This window comes from Nicotiana tabacum, chromosome 11, assembly GCF_000715075.1.
Source record: "Nicotiana tabacum cultivar K326 chromosome 11, ASM71507v2, whole genome shotgun sequence".
NCBI lineage: Eukaryota > Viridiplantae > Streptophyta > Magnoliopsida > Solanales > Solanaceae > Nicotiana > Nicotiana tabacum.
The window spans coordinates 111643547-111669465 of NC_134090.1; the positions used below are offsets into that span (position 1 = coordinate 111643547).

Below are 25919 nucleotides of genomic sequence, written 5' to 3' on the forward strand. Positions count from 1 at the left end.
TACTCTTTTTACATAGTACCCTTCACACTTAACTATCAGATAAAGAGCTTTGTTGTGGACAGCCCCTTACGGGGGCAAGTCATTCTTGCTAAATGAAATCTGGTTGACTGCGAAGAATCTTTCTGCCATCCTTTCTAGTTGCTCCACAGTGGTTTCAATTGGAACATAGGCTTCATTGAGGGTCTTTATCAGCACTTTCTAATTCTCATTCGAGCTTATTAGTAGAGACAAGAGCGAGACCTGAGCGGGACACTTTTGGAGTTGGTCAATTACCTCGTAGTTCGCAGTTTTCATTTTTCAAAAGAATTCCTCTACTTCTTCGGCACTAATTGGCTTTTTGAGAGGGAAGCAATTCTGCTTGGCATTGCTCACTTCTTCCAGATTGAGGTACTTCCTTGTTGGGTTGGTTTCATTTACTTCCCCTACGATTTCTTTCCCCTTGTACGTCACAATTGCTCTATTGTAGTTCTAGGGGACTGCAGTGAGGTCTTTCATAGGCCTTTGTGGTGCGCAGCTAATGATCATGGGCTTGTTTAACTTGGGTGGAATTACTGGTCCTCGCGCCACATAAGTCCCTTTGGGTATATACATCTTGGGTCCCTTGTTCAGCTCGAACCTCTTAGGAGGACTCAACGCCAATTGTTCTTTCCTGTGAGCTCGGGGAACATAAAGAATGGCGTCTTTAGGGGGTACTTCCTCTGTTTTGGTTTCCACAGTATTTTCTTCACTTTGAGGAGCAGATTTACTCTTCGTCTCCCCCTTATCTTGCTTTGCGGTAGCCTTTGGCTTCCTTTCCACATCGGCGATGGTAATGATGGCTTTTAGAGCTGGATCAAACTTTTTATCTTCACAAATCATCCCAATAACTAGCCCATTATTATGAGATGGCAATGGGTTGTTGGTCACATTGGGGATCTCTTCATCTTTCAACACTACCCTCTTTTGCTCTATTAAGTTTTCAATCGCCCTTTTGAGAGTCCAACAGTCTTCAGTGTCATGCCCTTCCGCTGCTGAATGGTAAGCACATCGAGTACCGTGTCGGTAGGAGAGCGACTCTGGGTTTTTCCTGGTTTGGGGTACGGGTTGCAACAAACTCATCTAGACCAGTTTAGGGAAAAGGCTAGAGTATGATTCACCAATAGACATGAAGTTTGTTTTTCTAGGTGGTTCCCGAGCACGGGCATTATATGGAAAATTATTTTGAGGGGGACGATGATTATATAGAGCTTGGTGAGGAAGGTTATTTCTAAGAAGTGGAGCTCGATTTTGGTTAAACTATTGTTGTGGCCGAGCATATGGCTGGGCGTTCATTACTGCATACGGCTGAGGAGCCATAGCATAGGCCATATCCTGATGAGGATAATAATGTTGTGGGGTGCTTAGAAGGAAGTAACCTCTGGGTGGACGGGGGTTTCTCAGACTTGAAGCCGCCATCGCCACATCTTCTTTCTTCTTTTTGTTTGCTACGCCTCCTCACCCGCTTTGGATTGCTTGGGACATAGCTCTTATAGAAGATTGGCTCAATATACGACCTGTTTTCAGACCATTTTCGACCATCTCCCCAATTTTGATAACCTCAGCAAACGGCTTTCCCATTGCAGACATCATATTCTGAAAGTAGTCCGCTTCTTGGGCTTGTAGAAAAACACTGAACATCACGGTATCATCCATCGGGGGCTTCACCCTGACCGCTTGTTCGCGCCACTTAACAGCATATTCTCAGAAACTTTCCAAAGAATTCTTTTTGAGATTAGAGAGGGAATTTCTATCTGGAGCTATGTCTATGTTGTACTAGAATTGTCTGATGAAATCTCGAGCTAGATCATCCCATATATGCCAGCGAGACATGTCTTGATCCATGTACCACTCAGATGCAATGCCAACTAGACTCTCTCCGAAATAAGCCATTAGGAGCTCTTCTTTTCCGCATGCCCCTCTTAATTGATTGCAATACCTCTTGAGGTGGGCTATGGGGTCCCCGTGCCCGTCATACTTTTCAAACTTGGGGGTCTTGAAACTGAGGGGCAAATGCACATGCGGGAACATACATAGATCAGCGTAGGATATGCTCTTTTGGTCGCTCAAGCCTTGTATATTCTTGAGGCTCTATTCCATGCTCCTTATTTTTCGAGTGATTTACTCTTGCTCGGGGTTCTTTGTAGCCTTCTCTTGTCCCGCATTAAACTTGTACCGTGGTTGTTAAGGGTAAGAATTGGTGGTGAAATGGGTAGGGTCTGGTGGAAAAGATGGTACTTGGAAAGTGAAGGATGATGGATCAAAGCTTGGCCTGGAAAAAGCTGGTTGTGACGTAGCCGAAGTTGGTGGTGCGGTAAATATGTTAGAGGCCACTCCCGAAATCACCTGGGGGCGAACCTCAGAAGGTGTTCCAGCGAAGTGAGCTGAGATGGTGGGGTATCCGAGTAGGGTATTTGGGTAACTTATTGGGACGTTGGAATTTCCACTTGCTCTAGGAAGTAGCTCGGGGAAACCAGGTATGGCACTTGGCGGCTCTCTACCATTGGACCAAGCGTCCCACATTTCCAGCACGCGGAGGTGCAGTGCCCTATTCTCTTCAGCAGCCGCTGACTTTGAGGTTGGGATAATCGATAGCGGGCTATCCTCTGGGATGGGAATTGTTGGTGGATGACCTCCTGATGACATTTCTACACTAACCTTGGATCTTGTAAAGTAAGGGTGTGAAGCCAGGTTACCACAAACCAACCACCTTAAAAATAGAACCTATACTCAACAGTAGACAACAAACCGGTTAGTTTGAAGCAATTAGCACATAGGCAATCGCACATAGGGGTGTGATGCACTTATACAGTTAAATATGTTTCTACATGTTTTGCACCGACTGTATGTCTCATCCCAGTTTTTGTTTATCTCCCCGATCTTCTCTCTTGCTCTCTTTTGCACTCTTATTTTCTCTCTTGTTCTCATTCTCTTTTCCTTGTTTTCTCTATTTTATTTTTGCTTTTTCTTTTTGGTTTTCTCTTTTCAACATTTTCATTTTTATTTGAGTTATTTAAAAACCATGACTGGATCCGAATGGGATTGCCTACGTATCACGATTCCACGCGAATCGGATCATCACATAGTTCAATGAATAAATGAAATAAATAAAATATTTTTGGTTTTTTCAAATTTTCATTAAAACAAGACTTCCAATTTTTCTCTATTACAAAGACTCGATCCTACATACTTGAGAATTTAAAACTAAAACAGACTCGAAACATACTTTAGGAATGAAAATACAGACTCGAAAAAGAGAAAATATCAAGAGTACATCAGTGCCTCCAATCCTGCCCTAGGAACACCAACTGGTCTTGTTGCGACCTACGCACCATGTCATCTTGGAGGCGATAGAGATCATCCATTATCTGGCGAACAAAGATCATTACTGTGGCGAAGAACATGGACCTGGTCATGTCCTCGCACTCGTTGCACTTCATCACAATGTAGTCGGCGATTCTTCTAACCCTTTCCCTGATGATGCCCTTTTCTTGCAACAACCGCCCAATCTGCTGAGATCTAGCCTCTAAGACCTGGGTGTGCGTATGATTCTGTTCTTGCAAATGCTATAGGTCTCCCTCTAGTTGTGCCATCAAAGCATAGCAATGTTCTCTCTCGGCTTTGAAGCTCTTGGCTTGTTTAGTCATTTCACCCTCAAGGCTATTAAGCTCCTTTTTTCCAGCCCATGACCCCTTCTGTCATATCTTTCCTTCAACTGTCGAACGAATTCTTCTGCATTTTTGGCCAACTTCGTTCGTACTTTTACTAGCTCAGACTCAGTCTTTTGCAAATCATCCTCACAGTCACGCACTTTTTGCGTAAGGTTGTAGATGAGCCTTTCATCTTTCCTGCTTCTGCCCGAGTTCTCAGCTGCTATTCTCATTTTTCGAACTTGGGCCTAGAGAGCTTCATTTTCTTAGGCCTACCTTCTTCTTTCACTTTCAACTTCTTGTGCCTGTAGATCATTATTGAATACCTCATTTCTCAATTCTTCTTGCAAAGCGTGAATGGTGGCTTGATATTTTTCTCCTTCTCTCCCCAGGCCAGCCTTTCCCGAATTTTATCATCAAAAGCTTGAACATGAGATCTCTTGGCGGGCCTTTCAGGCTCGGGCTCATTATTTGCACAAAACCTTCTCTCAAACCACGCATCATAATTTGGATCCACTTCCCCTCTCGCAAGATCCGGTACCTGGATGTCATTTTTAGATATCAGCATCCATTCTAATCCCGTTGGACTAAAGCCTCAGGCAGTGTTGCTTCTGGGTGTAGCTCAATGACTTGGGTACTCAAATCTACATCTTCGGGTACCACTTGATACCTTTCCAGTTGCCTTAGAACTCTTTGTGGTGCATATGGTTGGATACTCCTCAGGCCCATCATCATCAAGTAGCCTTTTGAAGATGTTATGTATATGACTTCTATTATTGGAAGCCACCCTAGAATCCATTCAATTTGACTTGCCTTTAAAGTCCTTAAGTGGGAAACCCAAGCCTCAAAACCTTCTAGAGTTTTGTAATCTTTCACCCTCTCTTCATAACTCTTTATGAAGTTGTTCCCATCCACATCGTAACTCATGAACTTGGGGTGATGGCGGAGATGTTTGATCAACCATATTTGAAGAACAATGTTGCAACCCTCGAAGAATTGAGCCCCGGATTTACACAATGTTAATGCTCGATAAATGTCTGCCAGTACTAACGAAACAAGCGTGTGATCTTCCTAGGTAGTGAGGAGTTGTTCAATTCTGGCCATGCAAGTGTCTATTGTCCCTTCTGCATTTGGAAAGACCATGATCCCCAAAAACGCCACAATAAACACGAACCAACGATGAATTTTCCAGGTGCTCTTATCTTGTTTGTTGTTTAACCCTTTTTTATGTGTTTCAAACCCAGTTAAATGCCCAAACCTGACATATAAGAAGTAGAAAGAACAACATCCTTTGCTTACATGAGCCTTCTTCATTTTTTTACTAATATTCAGAAGATCGAAGAACTTGTGCACAGAGGGAGCCCTTGGGAATATGAGTTGTTGTTTCCTCAAGTCTTGGCCAAAGTCAATGTATCCGGCCATTTCCTCTAGAGTAGGGGTGAGCTCGAAATCGGAGAAACGGAACACGTTGTGGACAGGATCCCAAAAGGTTACCAAGGCTTTGATTAAATCCTCCCGGGGTTCGATGCTCATGATGTCTATAAGGGAACCCAACTGCTATTTTACCCAATCCTAGCCATCTTTATCTAAATCATTCCACCACATGCGAAGCTGCAGCTGAGCCTATTCTATGACCAATTGTGATGGGTTCTGAATAATATTCATTTGTGACGGGTTCTGGACAGTATTCATTTGTGACGGGTTCTGGACAGTATTCATTTGTACCTGTGGAGGGTTAAGGTTAGGATTGACTCTTGTGGACTCTTTTTGCAAAACAAGTTTTCAATTTCTAAAGAAAATCAACGGACAAAGACCCCTTTTATTCTACTTTTAGTAAAAATGGTCGTTTTTGTAAATGTGGCCCCTTCACAATTCCAAATAAATTTTGAGGCCGGGGGAAAGTATTTTATGGAAAAAGACACCTTACAGACAGACTGGCTCGTTCTTCCCGAAAATAGCCTTTCGACAATTAAAAGATAATCTAAGGCTATTCCGGTAAGAACGACTTAAAAATACAACCGAAGCTGGGTCGACTTATTCTTTTGACCAAAGCCCTAAACTACACTTTACTTGATCATTTTTTTTGTAAAAAGATGAGGCCGAACCTTATGTGGGTTGCCTACGTATCCCACATCCGGTGAGAATCAGACCTGCGTAGTTCGATCAATTTTGACATAAAAAAATATGATATTTGACTAACACTTTTTTTTGAAATACATTTTCCTTTTTTCACTTTTTTTTTCAAAAATTTTGGCAGAGTTTCGAGACATTTTCAAATATTGGGATTTTTAGAACCGGGTAAATTCTCTATCCTATCTCACTCTTGGTTTTTCTCTTTGTTTCCTTTTCCTAACTAGACAACATGCAAGCTAATAAATATTCACATAGCATGTAGGATGCATCAGGATGGTTTTTATTTTGGGTACACTTGTCCTAGACGAACCCAACCCCTATGTTGAGTCCCCAAGGTCAAATGCACGTGATGCAAATAAACGTTCCTACTGGGGATCTGGCATGAGGTTATGTTATTCTAAGTTTAAACGTTGGGTTGTGTTCTAAACCTGGCTTACCCAAGCGGACAAACTCGAGTCGAGGAGGGGGCAACGTACCGGGAGCACGAAAGTCTGCCTAGCCTTATTGCTTGACCAACCCTGTTCTATTTGGTATAACTCTAACAGAAAAGTGGGTCACGCGAACGTGAGCACCGCTTTTTAGAAGACTCGGAAGGGAGGCTTAAGAAGACATTTAAATACAGTTCAAGAAATATCAAAGCGGTAAATAAATGGCAATTAGCACATTAAACCCACCAAATACAGTAATATCGAAAATAAAGCCAAATAAAATCACATTTAACAAGCTCGCATTCTTGAACCCTGAAACAGAAGTTCTGGGTTCTTGTCCCCAGCAGAGTCGCCAGAGCTGTCACACCTCTTTTTTTATACTTTGAGGGTATATGGGAGTTTTTCCAATTAAAGTGACATAAATCGACATGAGATTAATTAATTTATCAGAGTCTCCACTTGGAATAAATTATTTGGTATCCCAAGTCACCGATTTATTTTAAATCCCAAATCGAGGAAGTTTTCGACTTTATTTAAAAGTCTGCGAACCAGAAATTCTAAGTAAGGAATTTTGTTAACCTGGGAGATGGTGTTAGGCATTCTCGGATTCCGTGGTTCTAGCATGGTCACTTAGCAATTTATACTTGGCTTAAGTTGTCTAATTACTTATTTTTTAGAACCTATGTGTATTTACCTTTTACTGCTTTTAATCACTTGATTTATTCGTAATTAAAGAATTGAGTTACGCGTACGTATACTCTTTTCCTTTGGCGCATCAAAAATTATGTCACGCGAACGTGTCCACAATTAATAACGCTTTGCTTATTTTATTAAGAAAAGTTTGGTTGAAGTTGCGCGAACGCATACCTCGAGTTATTTTTAGAATTAAATTTGTAATTATGTTACGCAAACGTATACATAATCACAATACTAGTCTAAATCGAGCCTAAAGCAAACTATGATTATTTAGGATTGTTAAATATCTAAGTAATACTAATGTGAGAGCCATAGCTTATGGATTTTTGTTGTGTATAGCACACCTCGAATTTGTTATTAGGATCATAATCATGTCACGTGAACGTGTACACAATCACGATAATAAATTAAACCACACTCCTAAAGCTTCTACGAATTTAAGGAGTATTTGAATGCCTAAAATTGAGATTACGTGTGAAAACTTGTACTATTAAAGGAAGAAAAAAGGTTACGAACTTAAAGAAAAGACCATATTAATATCACTGTCCATTGGTATGAAACGAAGCTTTAGGTGATCTACTACTTTTTCCCCATTGAAAGTAGACTTCTAAAGATAATAAATATAGAAACCATTTTTTGAGTGGACATGTAAATCTTTATATGATGTAAAACATTTCGACCAATTCAATATAATTCCTCTTTTAAAAAAAACTGGGCTTGCCCTAGATTAGCATGATGTGGGCGTAGACTGAAGCCCAAAATGACAGCACAAATGGCCTACCATATAGGCCAGAAAGTCCTTTTTAACGACGAACCTCTAAGATGGCTAACTTGAGACCAAGCCTAAAAAATGAAATATTGACTTTTAGCCCTGTTATGTCCAAGGCTTCCACATACACGAGGGTGTTTAGTATTACAAAGTTTTTCGTACAGAGAGATAACTCAAGAATAAACCATCAAAGAACAGAGATACTTTACTCGAAATAGAAGATAGTTATTTACATGAACTTTACTATAGAATTTGAACACCTTATTTGTATGTTATAAGTTCTAAGTTGCGCTATCTATAACATTTTTTCAACATGAAGCAGCAAAAGCATATAATCATTTTACACATTTGTAGTAATGCTGAACACTTCATCCAAAAGTACTTACACATCAATCATAGCCTAGTTTTGACCATACCCAACACTTATGGAAAGCTCACCTATTAACAATCAGTAAAAATATTGGACAGAATCACATGGAGGTAGCAAAATACTGAAAGTAAACATTTTTTCTTTTAGAACTGGACTACTCAACCTAAACTCAGCATATGCAAGAGGTGTTGTTCACACCCTATCAACACTAAATATCCTAGTTATTTTATGAATCCTCACTACAAGACTTTAAGGTAACTACACATAAGCTAATAAGAAAAGCCAAAAGAGCAGTATTCAAATGACTTAAAGGTAAAACATCAAGAAGAAACAAAATGTGTAAATATGAACTCCAAGGCTTCATGGCAGCAAGACACTCTTCAAAACAAACTTTTATTCATGTTTCAAAGCTCAAGATATACCTAGTTACAAAGAATAAGAACAAGGTTGTGAATCTTCAAGGAGAAAAAGCAGCAAAAACAGAGCAAAAATCAATAAAACTAAACAGCCAAAAACCAGCAATATCACAGCATTCAAACTCAAGCCATCTTGCAACTTAAGAATCCAGAAATTTCAGAGCAAAACTTGTTCTAACTTTTGTCGAAATCAGCAAGGAAATCGATCAGCTTTCAATGAAACAATAGCTAAAAAATTTTTGTGCTCTTTAGGTTTCTAAAAATTTGATGTGTTTTTCAAAGCCTTTATGCAGGCAAATAATGGCGAATGTCTGTATATGAGTGAAGGAATATTTTCTTCTTATAGAGTGTACCAAAAGAGCATCAAAAAGACATATTCTAACCTAATATTTTGAATTTTTAGGATAGTACAACATCTTTTGACAGCTGTATGTCCTTTTTTCTTATCCAATATTAGCATTTTGCTAAGGATAGGGACAGTTGTCCTAAATACTAGAACCTTCTGATTTTAGCCTAAGTGAAAGTCCAATTTTACCCTTTAAGTTACTGCATATTTCATCTTTAACCTAAATTCTTTTAGTTCAATTAGGTCCCTAAGATTTCTATTGATTTTCAAATCAGGTCAAACACAATCAAAACAAATCAAAAGATGCAAAAGATGTTAACAGAAATAAAGGTAAGAGAGCTGATGCAATTTAAATTAAAATTAACCTAATTGATAGACAAAAAGTTTATCTAAATTAAACCTAAACAAAGCTTAAAGTTCAATGATTAATGTATCAGTAATCAAACGAAATTAACATAGGGCTGCAAAGATAGGCTAAAAATGCTCCTAAACCAATACTGAACCCAAGAGGAAAAAATGGAGAAACAGGCAAGCTCATTTCATGTATCGACCCTAAGGATTAAACTAAATTTATGCAATTACAAACAATCCTTATACAATGAAATTTTCATATGCTTTTGACTAAACTAATTACTGGATGCAAAGAAAAACAAACAGAAGATTCTGAAAAGAAAAAAAAACCTAAAACATGCTACTAAACATAAAAGAAAGGAAATGAAAAGGGATTCTCAGAGAAGGAAAAGAGAAAAGATAGGCAAAAAGAGTTACCAAACTTGTTTCCATACGGACCAAACAAAGCCAAACAAAACAAGTCTTGACCAAACTTTGAAGCAAATGGGTAATATGAACATTGAACTGACATTACTGTTCTCAACAAGAACAGTCGGCTAATGAAAGTTTGGGGTTCAAATGCCATAACTCTGACTAAAAGAAGAAGGGCACAAGAGCTCAGATTGGAAATTCGAAGAAATTGGCTAGGGTTTTTGGGGAATTGGTTGTGGTTTAGGGTTCAGAGGGGTGTGAGGACTATGGGGTATGATTTTGGGGTGATTTGGGTAAACTAGGGTTTCTAGGTTGAAACTCAGATTTGAAATTCGAGGCTTTTGAGAGTAATTCGAGGGAATTGATTTGGGGATTTGGATAGAGGAGGCAGCGGGGGTTAACTGGTGAAAATTTGGGTTCATTTGGAGAAGTTTCGCCGCCTTGAGGCGATTCCCGGCGGCGGTTTAGGGCGGAGTTTCAGAGAGTGTATGGGAATTTTTTAGAGAGACGAAGCGAGGGGTTTTTTGGGGGATAGGGGGTTCTTCGGACAGTTATAAGAGAGGGGAAAGGTTAGTTCCCAGCCATCCGATCAACAAAGATCAAAGGCTGAGATTGAGCGCTACCAAACGGCATCGTTTGGTTTAGTTGGGGGAATTGGACCGGGTTGACTAGCTTTTGGGCCTGGGCGGAATTGGGAATTGTATTTGGGCTAATTGAAATTTGACCCAATGCTACAATAAAATCTTTTCCATTTTTCTTTTTCTCTTTGTTTTCTTTTTCTTCTTCTTTAATTAACTAAAATCCTAATTAAATCCTAAATTAATCTAATTTACAAAATTAAACAATTATCTAATTTTAATATTTACAAAAATTAGTTAATCCTAAATAATGAAGAGGAAATTACTAATCTAGCATTAAAAACTAAAAATGTAAAATGAATGGTATTTTTTGTGATTTTTATTTTAATAAAGCAATTAATTAACCAATTAATCCTAAAATGTGAACACAAAATCTAAATGCAATGCATGATATTTTTTGGTATTTTTCATGATTTTAATAAAAGTAAACATGCACTGAAATGCAAACAATTAACGAAAAATCCTACAAAAATCCCATAAAAATAGCAAATAATTAGAAAAAATCTATTTTCTTTGATTTTATAGGAGTATCTCATAGAGGACAAAAATCACATGCTCACAACATCCATGTCTATAAACTATTCATAACAAAATACATCTTGTCTTACTTTTATCATTTTCCCTTCTCCTTGGTTGATGCAACTTGCAAGGAAAATTTTATAAAATTTTCAATTAGCATTTTCCTCCACGATCCGTTCACTCTTTTCCAATGTGATGTCAAACCCTCAAAAAGTCAATTAAATCCCTCTCACGAAAGTAAGTTGGTAGAACCGCTCAAAATTCAGGGAGAGCTTTAAATTTGTATTTGTCAGCAAGAGACCAATGAAATCGAGAAATTTTACAATGTGTGAGACTTGCCACATCATACTTGAGTGAGGCTATTTATCGTTTGACACATGGAGCTATGGAACCCACCCTTCATCATCATTCTCTCCCTCATTCTTGACCTACATTCTCACTCCCGGATTCATCTTCTCAATTTTCTTTATTCTTCTCCGCTGCTTCTCAGCACAGGGGCGGCCTTTAGGCCCCACATTTATAGAAGCCCTATTTTTTTTATACCTAATCTAATAGGCTATATAGAAATTTTAAAAAAAAAAGTTATGTGAAGTGAAAAAGTTTAATTTCTTTATTTAACAAATAAAGAGATGAAGGATTTGCAACTGCTTTAATTTCTATCAAGGAAATTGCATTTGAAATTAATATCGAACCCGAATTTCATAAGAAACGTGTAATATATAGAAAGAAACAATTTGAGGAGAATGTTAATAGTGAAATCTCAAAATCTCTCGAAGAGTCCTTTAGAGTTGATTACTTTTTATACATACCCCCTCTGGCTCATAATAAATGACTTTTTAACCTTTGTTGTGCCCCTTAAGAAAATAATGACTCCTAAAACAAAAATGTATTTTGACTGAATTATCCTTAATTAAAATTTATATGTTGTTAACTTGACACATTGAGATATGTAAATAAGGGCAACTTTTGGAATAATAAAGTTAATTCCTTCTCGATTATATAAAATGACACTTATTTTGGACCAAAATAATAACCAAAAAAGTCACTTATTATGGACCATAGAGAGTAGCAGACAAGGTTATTTTTTTCACTTTAAAATAAATTTGAACAATTAGAGGTATATGAAAATATTTTTGGTTTTTTATTTAGCAGTAAAAACTGAGATCACTAGATGATGGAAATTTAAAAAAATATTGTCTTCATCATGAATGCTCCTTAAAGCACAATAATCAACCTAATATTGATAGTTTAGATTTATTTTCTGAATTAAAAATATTAAGAAAAATAGTAGAATTAGAAGATAACAATTTGATTGATATACTCAATCAAATAAAAAGATTTGATTATTTTCCAAATGGTTATATTACTTATAGAATAATGTTAATAATTCCTATTACCGTTGCTCCACCGAAAAAAAGTATGTCAAAATTAAAATTGATAAAATCTTATCTAAGATCAACAATGTCTCAAAGATATAAAATGAATTAGTTATACTGTCAATTGAGAAAGACTTATTAGGAGAAATTGATTATAAAAAAAAAATAGCTTTGCATCTAAAAAAAAATGTTAGAAAAATAGACTTCAAATAAAAATAAAATATTTTTTATTAATAAAAAAGTTAAGGCTCTCATAAAGTTTGGCTTTAGGCCACGAAATTGGTCGGGCCGCCCCTGCCTCGTCATAAACAATTGATTATTTTCAACTATACCAAAATTGTTTGGTAAATTGATGAAAATTAAATTAACATTTTTTTCCTAACTTCACACACACTTGGAACAAGTGCAGATCTCAAGCAATTTTCTTTTTCTCTTTTACTCATTTTTGGCATGTGTACATCTATGGCTGTGCAGCTTTTATAAATTTTGACGAAAATATTGTTTAGGCATCTTTCTTCAAATTATAAGCAAAATAGTCAAGATTACTCTCTTTCTTCAGAAAGTAGAATTACAGCCATCTGCCCCTTCTTCATGAATTTCTCTATCCCTTTTGAATGCAAGGGTTGAGACTAAAAATACGGGTAAAAGCAATTTCACTATTCAAATGTCTTTCTCATCCGTTTATTCTTCGAATTGAGCTTTTTTGGCATTTGCTCATTGATTAAGGTAATTAACTTTAATTTTGTGAGAGCTTCTTTCTTCATAAATTCAAACCTCTTTTTTGGGTGCAAAGCTCAGTGGGAAAGAAGAACTAACCGAATGGATTTGTAAAAAAATAATTATAGAATTTATAACAAGAGAAGAGGATATATAGGGGGTGAAGTCCGCGTGGAGGAGAATGAATTAGAAAAAAAAAATAAAGAATGACCGGAAAGTAAGAGTAGGTGAATTGTGACGGAGAAGTGATGATGAAGGGTGGGGTCATGGCTCCATATGTCAAACGATAAGGGCCTCACTCAAGTATGACGTGGCAAGTCTCACACATTATAAAATTTCTCAATGAAATCAAGAATCCATGTGTACTTTCCTCTCTCGCAAAGCAATCAAAGCTGACCGATTTAAATGGGTCCCATTTACCTCCCTGCTGACTGCCTCAACACTCAATCCACTTATCAACACGTGTGCCTTTAGATCCTCACGCTGTCCCGAATTAACAGAACACTATCACTGCTTTTCACCTTTTTTCAGTTTTTTACAGTTAACAAGGTCGGTTAAAAATTAAAACTCCATTTGCTCTTTTCAAAAATTGGACCCCCTCAATTGGAGGGCTTTTTTGAACTTTGAAGAAAACCATTTGTTTAAGTTAAGATTCTTGGTCCCGAAAGTGACACCAAGTGGGCCATTATGTTGCAGCTTGTGGATAAAGATAGCTTGGTTCGTCCACATCAGTATTAATAGCTCCATTCCAGTTCCAATCAATGGCCTCCTATTTTATTCGGTTAGTTTTTCTTTATTCTTTTTTTTTCTCAAGCAGATCGTGAGTATTATTTTATAGTTTTTGGTAAAATTGTGCTTTATTGGTAATTGGGATAGATGTAGATTTTGCCATTTTGCTTTGGCTATATTTATGGGGTTGTCATGCTCCTAAAGAATAGGCTGTTCTTGGGTTTTGTGGACTGCAAGTTTCTCTTTGAATGTGGGGCTTTAATTCTCACATCCCACTGTAAGTTTGTCTCTTCTTTGTGGGTATTGTTCTCTTTAACAGCTTACATTGAAATTTAATTGCATGCATTTCAATTCTACTGATCCTGTCCTGTTTTCACTTTGTTTTGTTGGGGGATTTAGGAAGCATTTGCTTTTGTTGCTCTAGGAAGATCTCTCTGTTAGTACCATTCTTGTAATTACTGAAAATCCAACTGGATATGGATAACATTTCAAGTGATTTGAGTATCTCTATCAGATTATTTTGCTGCTGGAAGATTTCATGTGTGTGTGTGTGTTTGGTTTCAAAGGACTATTCTGTTCGAAGGGATTGAAAATTTGCAAGATTGGGTGCTATCATTCTCTTAAAAGCTAGGGAAAAATCTAGATTTTAGCAGTTACTATACTTTCCAGTAGGAGCTTAGGAGGTCTGGTTGCCTTGTAGAAATTAAAACACTGGTGGCCTTTCCTTTCTTATTTTTGTTGATAAATTTTAGTTCTTTGCACTGATTGAAAGTTGGGTTGCTCTAGTGGTGAGCACCCTCCACTTCCAACCAAGAGGTTGTGAGTTCGAGTCACCCCAAGAGCAAGGTGGAGAGTTTTTGGAGGGAGGAAGCCGAAGGTCTATCGGGAACAGCCTCTCTACCCCAGGTTAGGGGTAAGGTCTGCGTACACACTACCCTCCCCAGACCCCACTAGATTATTGTTGTTGTTGTTGTTGTTGTTGTTGCACTGATTGAATGTTGAGTTTTATTGAGGCCTTCCTTCTCTCAGTTTTCATCCAGTATTTAGGAAACCCCGTGTTGTATTCACAACTACTCTTGCATTGAAATGAACCTATCTTCCCTCAGATTAGTTGAATTTGTTTCTGTTGTTATTTTTAAATGAAGTTGACATAGTTTGTTCTCTTTGGGTTGAATGTAATATGGGTGATTAGTATTTCTATGGAGAAATCCTTGGTGTTCCCTGACCAGTAAGTGTGAAGTGCATTTTACTCATTACTAAATTTCACCTTTGACTTACATCACTGTTCTTATCGTTTTATCAGAATTGCGGCTTTATGCTGTTTAGTGCGACAACATGTTTTGTAAGCTCCATATATTTTTACGGTGCTTGAATTGCCTGATCTGATTTATGAATCCATTTGTTGGTCCATTGCAGGTTTTTTCTGGGGTTGCTCATGATATCTCAAATGAAATGATCTTGATAAATTTTTCTTCTGATGAAACATGGAGGACCCGTTTTTACATCTTGCAAGTTTGAGCTCTTATATAGCCCAGCAATTTGTTCAATTTATTGGTAAGTTCTCGAAAGAATTTATCTTATTCATGCACAAAATTATACAACCCCTGAACATCTATTGTTTTATTTTCTATGTTTACGGCTTCCGATGTGATAAAGGTTTCTGTTCATGTGATTCTATTGCAGAAGATCTTATCTGCATAGATATCCTTGGGTGGTCGGAAAATTTAGTTGGCTTTGGTGGTCAGCATGTAACCTTCACCAGTAACAGGGGTTACAGATCTGTTCATGAAGCTTCCTCATTTTCTTCAAGAGTGTCCAACCAAGGAACAAGCCTTATAATTCGTGAAAGAAGCGCCTCCAATCTCAATGATAGCTTACCTGTAAATTCAAGATTAGAGATTGTGAGAAGTAATCAAAGTTATGGAGGTTTCAGCCTCATTTTTGAAGGGTAATCTTTTCATATGTGTGCCTTTTCTCATCCTCTTCAAGGTCATTATGCAGGGTCTCTATGGATTCCTTGATTTTTAGAACCAGAATTAGAACTCCAACTTAAGAAATCATCTTATCATGTTTTTTTTTATTTATTTATTAACACATATCTCTTTCCACCATTACATAACCATGACTGTCCTAATTTATTCTGCAGTTGGTTGATCTGGTTGTAGGTTGATGCTTCCAGTATATGGTCTAAGATTTGCTAGAACTATAGAAGGAACAATAAGGAACTATTAAGTAACTCATATCCGATGTGCTCTAGTTCGAGTTCAGAGGTTAGTAATCACTCTCTCACTGTTGGTATAAATGATACATATTTAAAGCTTGATAAGTATTTTAGATAATTTCTTCCGTTTGACGTTCAATCTTTTAGCAGCATACTGTTTTGTTTCTTTTACTTACTCTTCATTTATCTCTCCAGTGTTATATCTCGTGTCCGTAAAACCTTGCATGGATCTTCTGATGACATTGGGTGGATGCAACGAGCTCCTGAAATGGCTCCTGTAGTTGATGGCTCAGCTAGATTTAGAGAACTACTACAAGATATTAGGTAAAATGTTGGATCTTCCTAGTCACTTTGGAATATAGGAAAAAAAGACAGATGTTTTTATCTTTGAAAATTGTATTTTATCAGAATAAAGAGAACATATAGGGGTGAGTTCTTGGTCATGTTTCTCTTTTATCGATTGGCATAGGTGCTGAATAACTTCAATATGATACTAAGCCAATTGAACACACTTAAATCATCACGAAATGGTTCTACGTTCAGCTGATGAGATTTTTCCGAAAACTGTTGCCATGTTTCATTGCACTGAGCTGCTTGTAGTTTCATTGGCCCAACTTAGAACCCTGCGACTGGTGCTATTGCTCTAAATGTGTAGATTCCTCTAAATTTTTTGCTACTCTGTGTAATGATGAAAGAAGTGATCTGTAGCTTCCTTAAGGTGATAGTCATGATCATAACTTCCTCAAAGTGATAGTCCTACCAACTTAAATGAAATCTACCAAACAACATTGTATGCTTGTCGTTTTACTGATTTTCAATTTATTAGATTGGATATAGCACATCATTAATTTAAAAGGCTAAAATTCAGCAATACAAATTATTGCTGTTTTATTTGATGTTGTTGACAGCTTGTTTGATTATGACTTCTTCATGCAAATATGACAAGTAATGAAAGATCATCTTGTTTCAAGTCTTAACACTGAGTCGTATTATCTTATAGCTCTTAGCTTTTGCCTTTCCTGAAGGATTCTCTTTGCTAATTACAAATAAAGGAGGGACCAGTATAGCCATTTTATTTTGCATTTTCAATTTGGTCTGTCAGTACTTGTGGGTATTACATTCGTTTTTTATAAATACGAGTTGCTAAGATTGAGACTTGAGAGTCATTTTTCTCTCTCTGATATTTCCCTTCATAAATAAACTGAAAGATTCATATTTTGATTAATATAGCTGAGGGATCAAAGTCATTGCATTTGGAGATATCATCTAACTGTTTGCTTCTTCAGCAAGTTTGCTGAAGGACACGTGAAAACATAAGGAGATTATCTTCACTTCTTTTGAGTGTCTTTAGTCCACATAATTTTGGAGTCCTATAGGCATCATACAACTGTGTTAGCTGGATCTTCTCTAGCTATGAATAAAATTCATATGATTTTGTGAGTGTTGTTCAGATGACAGCCTGGTTCAGTCTTTAAATCAATTCGAATCTTTCATTGCAAATGACTACCTGCCAATTAACAACACTCTTATTTTTCCTTTTGTTTTCCTTTTCTGTAGGAATGGACAGCACACACTACCGGATTCTTTTGTTTATCTACTAATTCCAGGTTTGATAAATCTCCCGCTTAGTACTACCATAATCAGATTCTAAACGTGTCTCAGATTTCATTCTCTTAAGATTTTTTTTTATCCGTAACATCATTGTACAGGGTTTTTTAGCAATCACGGTCCCTTATATTTTGTGAGCACTAAGAAGTTCTTTTCAAAGATGGGACTAACTTGCCATATTGCTAAGATTCATAGTGAGGTATCTACTAGTCATAACTCATAGATAAAAGAAATCTCATCTGTTAGTATAGTGAATTTTCTCTCAGGAAGTTCTTTTAATCTTCTTCAAACTATGATTCTCTGTTACTGTTGGATCATTTATTACTAAATGAAGGCATCCGTGGAACAAAATGCATGGGAATTGAAGCAATACATCGAGGAGTTACACTGGGGGTCTGGCAAACGTGTGATGCTGCTTGGTCACAGTAAGGGTGGGGTCGACGCCTCCGCTGCTTTGTCAAAATATTGGCCTGAATTAAAGGATAAAGTTGCAGGGCTGGCATTTGTGCAGAGCCCTTATGGTGGGACGCCTGTTGCATCAGATATTCTTCGTGAAGGCCAGATTGCTGACAAGGAAACGCGAAGGATCATGGAATTTTTAATATGCGAGCTAATTAAGGTAATGCCTTGTCTCACGACTATTTTGGTTTAGTTAAAAAAATTCTTAACTGAAATGCCCAACTCTTTTGCATGTTGGAATCCAGAGCCAGTTAAAGGGCTTCCTGTAGCAGGATGATCGCTTTCAATTTCCCAAACATTGATGCTCTTAGTCTATACCTTACATTTTGGAGTAATTGCCGTGATATTGTCTTATAATTGTCTTTTAATGCATACTTTTCTGCATTTTCAAAACCAACAGTTTTGTCTTAGTTCTTGATAACATTAAAAGCTGAAAATAAGCATCATCCCTGTTAGATAATTTAATGATACCTATACATGCTTTATTCACAAATTAACTGATCATGCTGGATGCTAGATTTGAAGAGGAGCCTTGGCGTAACTGGTAAAGTTGCTGTCATGTGACCATGAGGTCACGGGTTCGAGCCGTGGAAACCGCCTCTTGCAGAAATGCAGGGTGAAGCTACGTACAATTGACCCTTGTAGTCCGGCACTTCTCCCGACCTCGCACACAACGGGATCTTAGTGCACTGAGCTGCCCTATTTTATGCTGGATCCTACATCTCTATTATATACAACCTGTAACAATTCAAGTTCATTACTTCCCATGGTTATGCTGGTTTGTACAGTGAACGACTAGAATATAAGGAAATGGAAGTGATAATTAATTATTAGTCAAAAATACTTGGTTATTAAGAAACTTAATATGTACCTCTGGTGACATTTAAATTCCTCATCCCCAACCCCAAATATTCTATCAATGCCGGATGCATTATACATTTTAAAAAGCATTTGTGGGAAGGCTTTTCAATAGTGCCACGATTAAACAATTTTTGCCAAAGGTGTGAATATTGTCGTGGTTTTAAATGGATTTCAGTATTCTCTTTTCTTGATGTCAACGGTCTAATGACTATTCTACATTTAACCATTGCATACCTGTTTCACGTTTCTCTTTCACAAGTGTTGTTTTGTTTGTTCTATACATGGAAGTTTATGTGGCATAATAAGTATATACTCAATAATTTTTAACATGCCTTGGTATGTAGCTCCCCAAATATGCTTGATAGTTTGTTCATTCTTTATTAGGGTGACATAGGGGCATTAGAGGATCTCACGTATGAGAAGCGACAGGAGTTCATAAAAAACCACAAGCTTCCTGACGATATTCCTGTCATCTCCTTCCATTCTGAAGCCAGTATAGCACTGAACGTAATAGCAACAATGTCCCATATTGCACATGCTGAACTTCCTTGGCTACCTTTGCCTGGATTTGGTGACAATGACTCAGCCGATGTCATCCAAGCAGGCTGCAAGGTGCCTGTTATAGTTCCTGTTTCTGCTGGACTCGCTCTTTGTGCACTCCACCTGCAATTAAGGTATGGAGAGAAGAGTGACGGTTTAGTGACCTGTCGTGATGCTGAAGTGCCTGGTTCAGTGGTGGTAAAACCAGACATGAAGCTTGATCATGCTTGGATGGTATATTCATCATGGAAAAAGGACCCAAATGAACCGGATGCTAGTGAAATGTGTGAAGCTTTGTTAACTATGCTTGTGGAACTCGGTAAGAACAGAAAGAAGCTTTGTTAACTTTGCATATCATGTCAGATCAATCCTTTGAACAATCAAGTTCCAAATACTAGATGGAAATGAAATATGATATGTTTCTTCCAACATTTTCTGATTAATATGCCAGGATATGGTTTTATTTTAAGCTAGTAGTCCCCGAAAAGTATTGGTTGGTTACTTTTTCACTTTTATTTTTCTATTTTTGGCTGCACCTCAGGAGAAAAGTATCTTAAAGAAAAGGAGACTTGATATTTTATATGAAACAAAATGAGGGGTTCAAATTGCAAGTAGCTGGTAATTTATTTATTTATTTATTTGATTTAATTAATGCCTTCACTAAACATGTCAATATCTTGATTCGAGTGTGTTACGTTACGGGATAAAAATAATAAGAAGAAAATAGAGTGCTAGGGTTTGCTTAATTCAGTTTATTTTGAAATCATGAACTAATGTGAAAATTGCGTACCTTTTTGAGTTTAATAACTTCTACAGATAATTTCTCCAGTTTCCTAAGTTAGAAGATCAGTTGATTAGAACAAAGTGTTGAGATCACCTTTATGAATGTGGTTATTTAACTTTTCTTCTTTCGGAGTCATCTAAATTCAATATTAAGAGCTCTTGATGAGTTATGTTATCAATTTTCAGACAACCCTGGGCTTTGAACACCCTTGACATAGCGGAAAAACAAAAACATAGCCTGATTTACCACTACTAATTAAAAATTGGCTATAGATTAAAAAGTAATTGAAATTTATTCATTTTTTATATAAAAATAAATTTAAACAAAAATCAGCCTTAAATATTCAAAAAAATCAGCATATGTTTGAATTTATACATATGAGATTCCAGCATAATGTGTTGGAGTCCAACATAATGTATTGGAAGTTTATATGCAGGAGCTTCATACTCCAGCATATTATGTTGGAACTTTCCGTGTTTCAGTTAAGATATTTTTGTCCAAATTTTATCTCTGCATAAAATAGTAATTATTTTAATGACTTTATAAATATAGGCTATTTTTCAATTACGAGTCTGAAAACTGGCTAATCCATGCTATTTGACTTGACAAAGCTGAGACTGCTCATTTGCATCTATACTCGCTTTTTTGGTCACGTTTTAACTTGTGACCGCTTTGCAAAAAAAAAATTGCAAGTGTACCCACTTTTTCGTGTAACTTCAGCATACGGGGCTGAAGTAACAAAGGCAATCATGCAAAACTTCAGCATTCTAGTAGACGGAACTGAAGTAGCAAGTGTGCTGAACCAAGCGTGCTAAAATTTTTGTTTGTAATTGCTGAACTTAAGCATAGTAGCTGGAGTTTTGTTCTCTATTTGCTAAAGTTTTTGTTTGTAATTGCTGAAGTTTTTATTTTTGTAACTGGCAAACTTCAGTTTTTATTTTGTAACTGGCGAATTTCAGCTCTAGAGCTGAAGTTTTTATTTTTGTAACTGGCGAACTTTAGCTCTAGAGCTGAAGTTTTGTTTTGTAACTGATTTTTATTTTTTAACTGGCAAAGTTTTTGTTTGGAACTGGCGAACTTTAGAGCTCTAGAGAAGGAAAACAATTCAAAGTTGAATAGCATCACAAATTAACCAGCTGTAATATTTTCTCCTCCAACTTAAGGCGTGACACGAGGTCATTTACCCTTTGGGGGATGGGTAAGGTGGCGTTATAGAAGGGCAATGAACTGGTAACTGGGTTTGACGAGTCACATGAAAATGGTGGCTGAGTTGACTCAGTGCTGATAAAGAGCATACAAATGAAGAAGAAGATGAAGATAAAGGATAAAGGTGACAACTGATCAGTTATTGGGTATCCCATTTGTATGTTTAATGGTGTTTCTTCTCGCTTATATATTTGTGGATAAAATTAAAAATAAATAAAGATACCACTTTACTTAATTTAGCCAGTAATGAATTTGATCCGTGATGCTTTTATTCTACTCCTTGTTCACAACAGACTTAAATGCGGTTCTATAATTAGAATATACAAGATTTGTTTGAGGAAGAGAAGTAGGAGGAGAAAGGGGGCTGAAGTTGTTTAAAAAGTGGGTACAAGTTAGAACTTTTTTAAAAAATGAGTATAGGTTAAATGAGGCGCGACCAAATAGGATGCCCCGTGTAATTTTTACGGCGCAGCGACAAAGGGTGTTCATAATCATCTGAAAGGCCTGGGTTGCCTTGCTTCCAGTGTTTAACCAAAAATCTGAGACTTTGGTCAAAGCTAGAAAGAAATTCGGGTTACTGATAATCAGGAGACGAAAATAAAATATTTTTGAGAATGATGGTAAAGCAGTAAATAGTTTTGTATTTCAGTAAGATCTCAATCGTATTTCGTGTCCTTACAGATGTTGAGTCTTTCCCCTTTTATAGTTGATTCTAGGAGAAGATATAATGCCTTTGTCTTAATGAGGCAATTATGAGCAATAAATGATATTTAAAAGAAACGTTACACAATCATTTCTATTTAATTCAGATTCTCTAACGTATTTGACATTTAATGTTGTATTTAAACTCTTTTACGTCATCAGATTCGTATCTTCAACTTCTTCTGATCTTTGATCTTTAAACGACTCGAATAGGTACGAGACTCGTACCTATTTTAGTAACGGTCCACACCTATGTTGCTTTCTTTTCCCCCTATCTGTTATCGCCCGTGCCTCTTGGCTATTTATTGCGTTTTGACCTTTTGACCAGTCCACGTGTCATGACACGTCATCTTCAATATTCAAACTCAGTTTTTTCCTAATACAGATAGTCCCCCCACTTTCCATTTATTTATCCATTAAATATTTGGGAAGTGGACCTTCACAAAAAGGGATTTTTTTTGCTGTAATCAATGTTATGACAGTACTGACGCCCCAGTTGTCTTTTCTATTTAATGCTCTACACACGTGTCACCTTCCGATTGATTTTGTAATTCTGCAGCCTTTTTTCCAAGGTTTATTCATCCCTTATATTCACGAAGCGATAGTTGCCTTTATTATAGGTTTTCCATCATTACACTTCTTTGCTTGACGGTTGCTATTATATACATATATATCCTTTTTCCCTTTGTCCTTTTCTTCATAAACCCTTAACAGATCCTTTACTCTTTATTTCTACTCCTTTCTCCTTGAGTTCATCATTTTCTCTGCAATGGCATCTCCGAATCCTAACCCTAAAAGAATCTCAATTCTTGATAGCTTCCCAATGCCCCTGTAAGACATAGAAGAGGAAGAGGTGGCAGGCTTCGTAGCCTAGGATCCGTTCGCGGTGGTGCCTCTGGTTCTGTCATGCCTTCTTCTAGCTCCTGTACTATTTTCAGAGGTTCTATCACTAAGAAATCTTCCTCTAAAGGTAAAGAACTTCCTGAGCTTCTTCAAGAGCCTTTAGTTGAGGAAATAGTACCCAATGACCTATCTTTTGAGAATGATAGGAAATCTCTTCGTGAGCAAGTTGTCAATTTAGAGAAAGCTGACACTTTCCCTTCTTTAATCACTGAACCTTTGGTTTCTATTGTTCGAAAAGATTGCAACTGGAGAAGTGATTTTCGTATAGTAATCCCCAATCCAAATCAAAGAATATCTTCTTTTAGGATTGGATTTTCTTTTGTTTATACTTACCCCTTCACTTTGGGATTTATTCCTACTATTGACCCAGTCATACTTGATTTTTGTTGTTTTTTCAAAATTTGTTTGGGACAAATTGGTCCTCTTGTATGGAGAACAGTGGCTTGTTTGAGGTATTTATCTGTTAAAGCCGGTGTTGATTTTTCCTTTCCCCACCTTATTCATCTTTACCACCCCAAGTTATTTCGCAATGGAGTTTTTACTCTAACTGCAAGAAGTAAAAGGGTCTTAGTAAGCCTTGAAGATGACAAGGATCGCGGGTGGTACACTCGTTATGTTGCGGTACGCACAGTTAATTTGGTGGGTGAAACAAATATCCCCTTCCCTGAGAAGTGGAACTTTGGACGTAAGTTTTTTTTTACTTACCGTTCTTACCTCTTAAGAATTTCAACTTCTTTTCTAATTTCATTCTTTTTTGCTTTTCTATAGCAACCATGGGAGATGTGGAATCCGTTCCTAATTTCCGTGGTTGGGTAGATTTAATCATGAAAGTCGTGCCTATGGAGACGAGAACGTGGAAATCCATTTCCAATTTACATGGTTGGAGAGTGAAAACCCACGGTATGCGTCTCTTTATCATTTTTCGTATGACAAGTCCTTTATTTTTTCTAACTTCTTTTTTTTTTAAATCCTTCTTTTTGTCAGGATTTGCTATTCGAGGAATGACAACCGAAGTGGCTACTGCCCTTCGAGCCTCTTCTGGTACTTCTCTTTCTGTGGAGAGAACTCAAGCTAGGCTGTCAAAGAGGAAAGTTGTAGAAGAAGATTCTGAGGACGATGAAGACGAAGACACCTCTTTGATAGCTAGACCAAGAGCCAGGAGATGCATAGTTTCTGAGAATGAAGTTGAAGTTACCCCTGTCTGTGCCTCTCTTACTGAACCTGTTCACATTCCCTCTGAAGATGAAACCACTCCGAGGGACACCAACGAATCTATTCATCGTCTCTTCATTGGTGGTTTTGAAAGTGGAGAACTAGGTCCAGTTTTAGATGAAGTTCCTCTTTCTTCCTCTATTCCCATTCCTTCTTCTCCTGCTTCTTTACCTACTTCTACTCCCTTACCTGCTTCGAGTCCTATGACTCCTGTTATTTTCACTTCTTCTACCACTCTTCCTTCTATAGCTCCCCCTTCCTTTGTTCAATATGCAGAGGAGGGTTCTAGTAGCAGAAGCTTGGCTATGAGGAGCGTTACGCTTGAAGTTCCTGCTAACAACAGCCTTTTAAGGAAGTCTGGTGGAGCAGATGACTGGCTTAGGCCTTTGATTGGAGATATTGAGAAGAAGAAGATGGACAGCCATAGCTGCTTAACTTTGATGAATGACATTGTTCATTCTACTTTGAAGGTATTCTTCCTTCACTTACTAACAAGTTTTTTTTAAAAAAAATTCTTATTTCTATGAATTGTCACTGCAGGCTAACCTCATTGGTACAGAATTGATGGGAAGAATTTCCCTTCTAGAAAAGAAAGCCCGTGAGTCTGAAAAGTCTATTCACGAGGCTGAGGAAATAGCCAGGGGAGCACAGCTAGAAGCAGCCAATTGGAAAGAGCAGTTTGAGAATGCTCAGGGAACTATAGAAGAATTGCTAGAGAGTAGAAATCTCCTGGAGCAACAAAAGCGAGGTCTGACTTCTGAGCTAGCAGTTGCCAAGGCTTCTTCAAGCCAATTTGTGAAAGATAAGGAGCGCCTTGAGTGTTCATTTTCAGAACAACTATCAAATTGTAGTGAAGAGATCAGAGAACTTAAGGTACTCTTGGCCAAGAAAGAAGAGTATGCAAGGGAGTTAGTGCAAAGCTTGACTCAAGCTCAAGCTGATTTAAAAATCTCTTCTGATAAGGTACGTACCTTAGAGAGTTCTCATGCCTCCCTTGCCTCTTGGCTATTTATTGCTATTTAAAAATCTATTTATTGCTTTCTTTTCCCCCTATCTGTTATCGCCCGTGCCTCTTGGCTATTTATTGCGTTTTGACCTTTTGACCAGTCCACGTGTCATGACACGTCATCTTCAATATTCAGACTCAGTTTTTTCCCAATACATCCAGCATTTTGTTTTTTCATATGCCTTTTTTGAAAAACAAAGCGGGCGCATATTTCATGAACTGCTAAACATAGAAGTTTTGACTTTCCTTTAAAAAAAACAACGGGTAATGATAATTAACAAATCCTAAAACTCAACATCAACATCAACATCTCTTAAAAAAAAGAAGATATCTCCAAGTGAACTTGTGTATTCCGAGATCCAAACGAAATGCATTTCAGACAGAAAATTTTTCATACAATATAATGGTTTTACCTTCTTCAAAATGCTTGATTACTACATCAAAATTTTGAACCAAACATCCATTCCAAAAAGAATATGTATTAATCTCCCTTAGCATGTGGATAGTCCATTTCAGGAATACATGAGCTAGCTAGAGGATGCTATTAAGAACATTTTTAAGTAAAAGAAAACTAATACATCAATAAATCTTCTCGCACCAATCACAGGTAAATATGGGAGTGATTTGCTTGTTTCAAATATTTTCCTCTAGAGAATCAGAGTATAGTGTTGCTTTTTAGTAATGGGATCATGTAACGGAGAAATTAAAGTGCATATGTAAGGTTACGCGGTGCCTTCCTGAGATTTCTTGGAAGGGCGATGTAAGGCTAAGTAATTTGTGTCTGTGCGGTTATTATCCGCCAACTGGGGTCCCATTTGTACGCTAGATGAGTCTGTCAGTGCCGGACGGGAAA

The 25919-nt window shown here is 37.2% G+C and overlaps 1 protein-coding gene and 1 long non-coding RNA gene across 10 annotated transcripts; one reads left to right on the forward strand and one right to left on the reverse strand.

The window, feature by feature from the left end:
- Positions 1-8007: 8007 nt before the first annotated feature.
- LOC107792603 (uncharacterized) lies at positions 8008-10108 on the reverse strand. The gene is made up of 2 exons (XR_001649581.2): positions 9592-10108; positions 8008-8483 (listed from the first exon to the last, which is right to left on the reverse strand). It is a non-coding gene; the product is annotated as an uncharacterized LOC107792603 (long non-coding RNA).
- A 3370-nt stretch (positions 10109-13478) lies between these two features.
- LOC107792604 (uncharacterized) lies at positions 13479-19719 on the forward strand. 9 transcript variants are annotated; one of them, XM_075225386.1, is made up of 10 exons: positions 13556-13616; positions 14351-14477; positions 14981-15118; positions 15248-15512; positions 15730-15834; positions 15981-16109; positions 17343-17392; positions 17495-17592; positions 17728-18012; positions 19098-19719. In XM_075225386.1, exons 6-10 carry the CDS (start codon positions 16036-16038, stop codon positions 19596-19598), a joined length of 1008 nt encoding a protein of 335 aa, XP_075081487.1. In that variant the 5' UTR covers positions 13556-13616; positions 14351-14477; positions 14981-15118; positions 15248-15512; positions 15730-15834; positions 15981-16035; the 3' UTR covers positions 19599-19719. The 9 variants fall into 9 exon arrangements, with proteins under 9 accessions (XP_016470326.2, XP_075081487.1, XP_016470324.2 ...); XM_075225381.1 differs by lacking the exon at positions 13556-13616 and adding an exon at positions 13647-13841; XM_075225385.1 differs by lacking the exon at positions 13556-13616 and adding an exon at positions 13694-13841 and having other exon boundaries at positions 14351-14482; positions 15711-15834.
- Positions 19720-25919: the final 6200 nt, after the last annotated feature.

What these genes read in the sequence shown, in the direction of transcription:
- LOC107792604 (XM_016614840.2), top strand. Translation starts at nt 16,036, where the DNA reads ATGCAACGAGCTCCTGAAATGGCTCCTGTAGTTGATGGCTCAGCTAGA. An exon ending in GAACTACTACAAGATATTAG is followed by an intron (nt 16,110 to 17,342) that starts GTAAAATGTTGG and finishes CCTTTTCTGTAG; the next exon opens with GAATGGACAGCACACACTAC. An exon ending in TTGCTAAGATTCATAGTGAG is followed by an intron (nt 17,593 to 17,727) that starts GTATCTACTAGT and finishes TACTAAATGAAG; the next exon opens with GCATCCGTGGAACAAAATGC.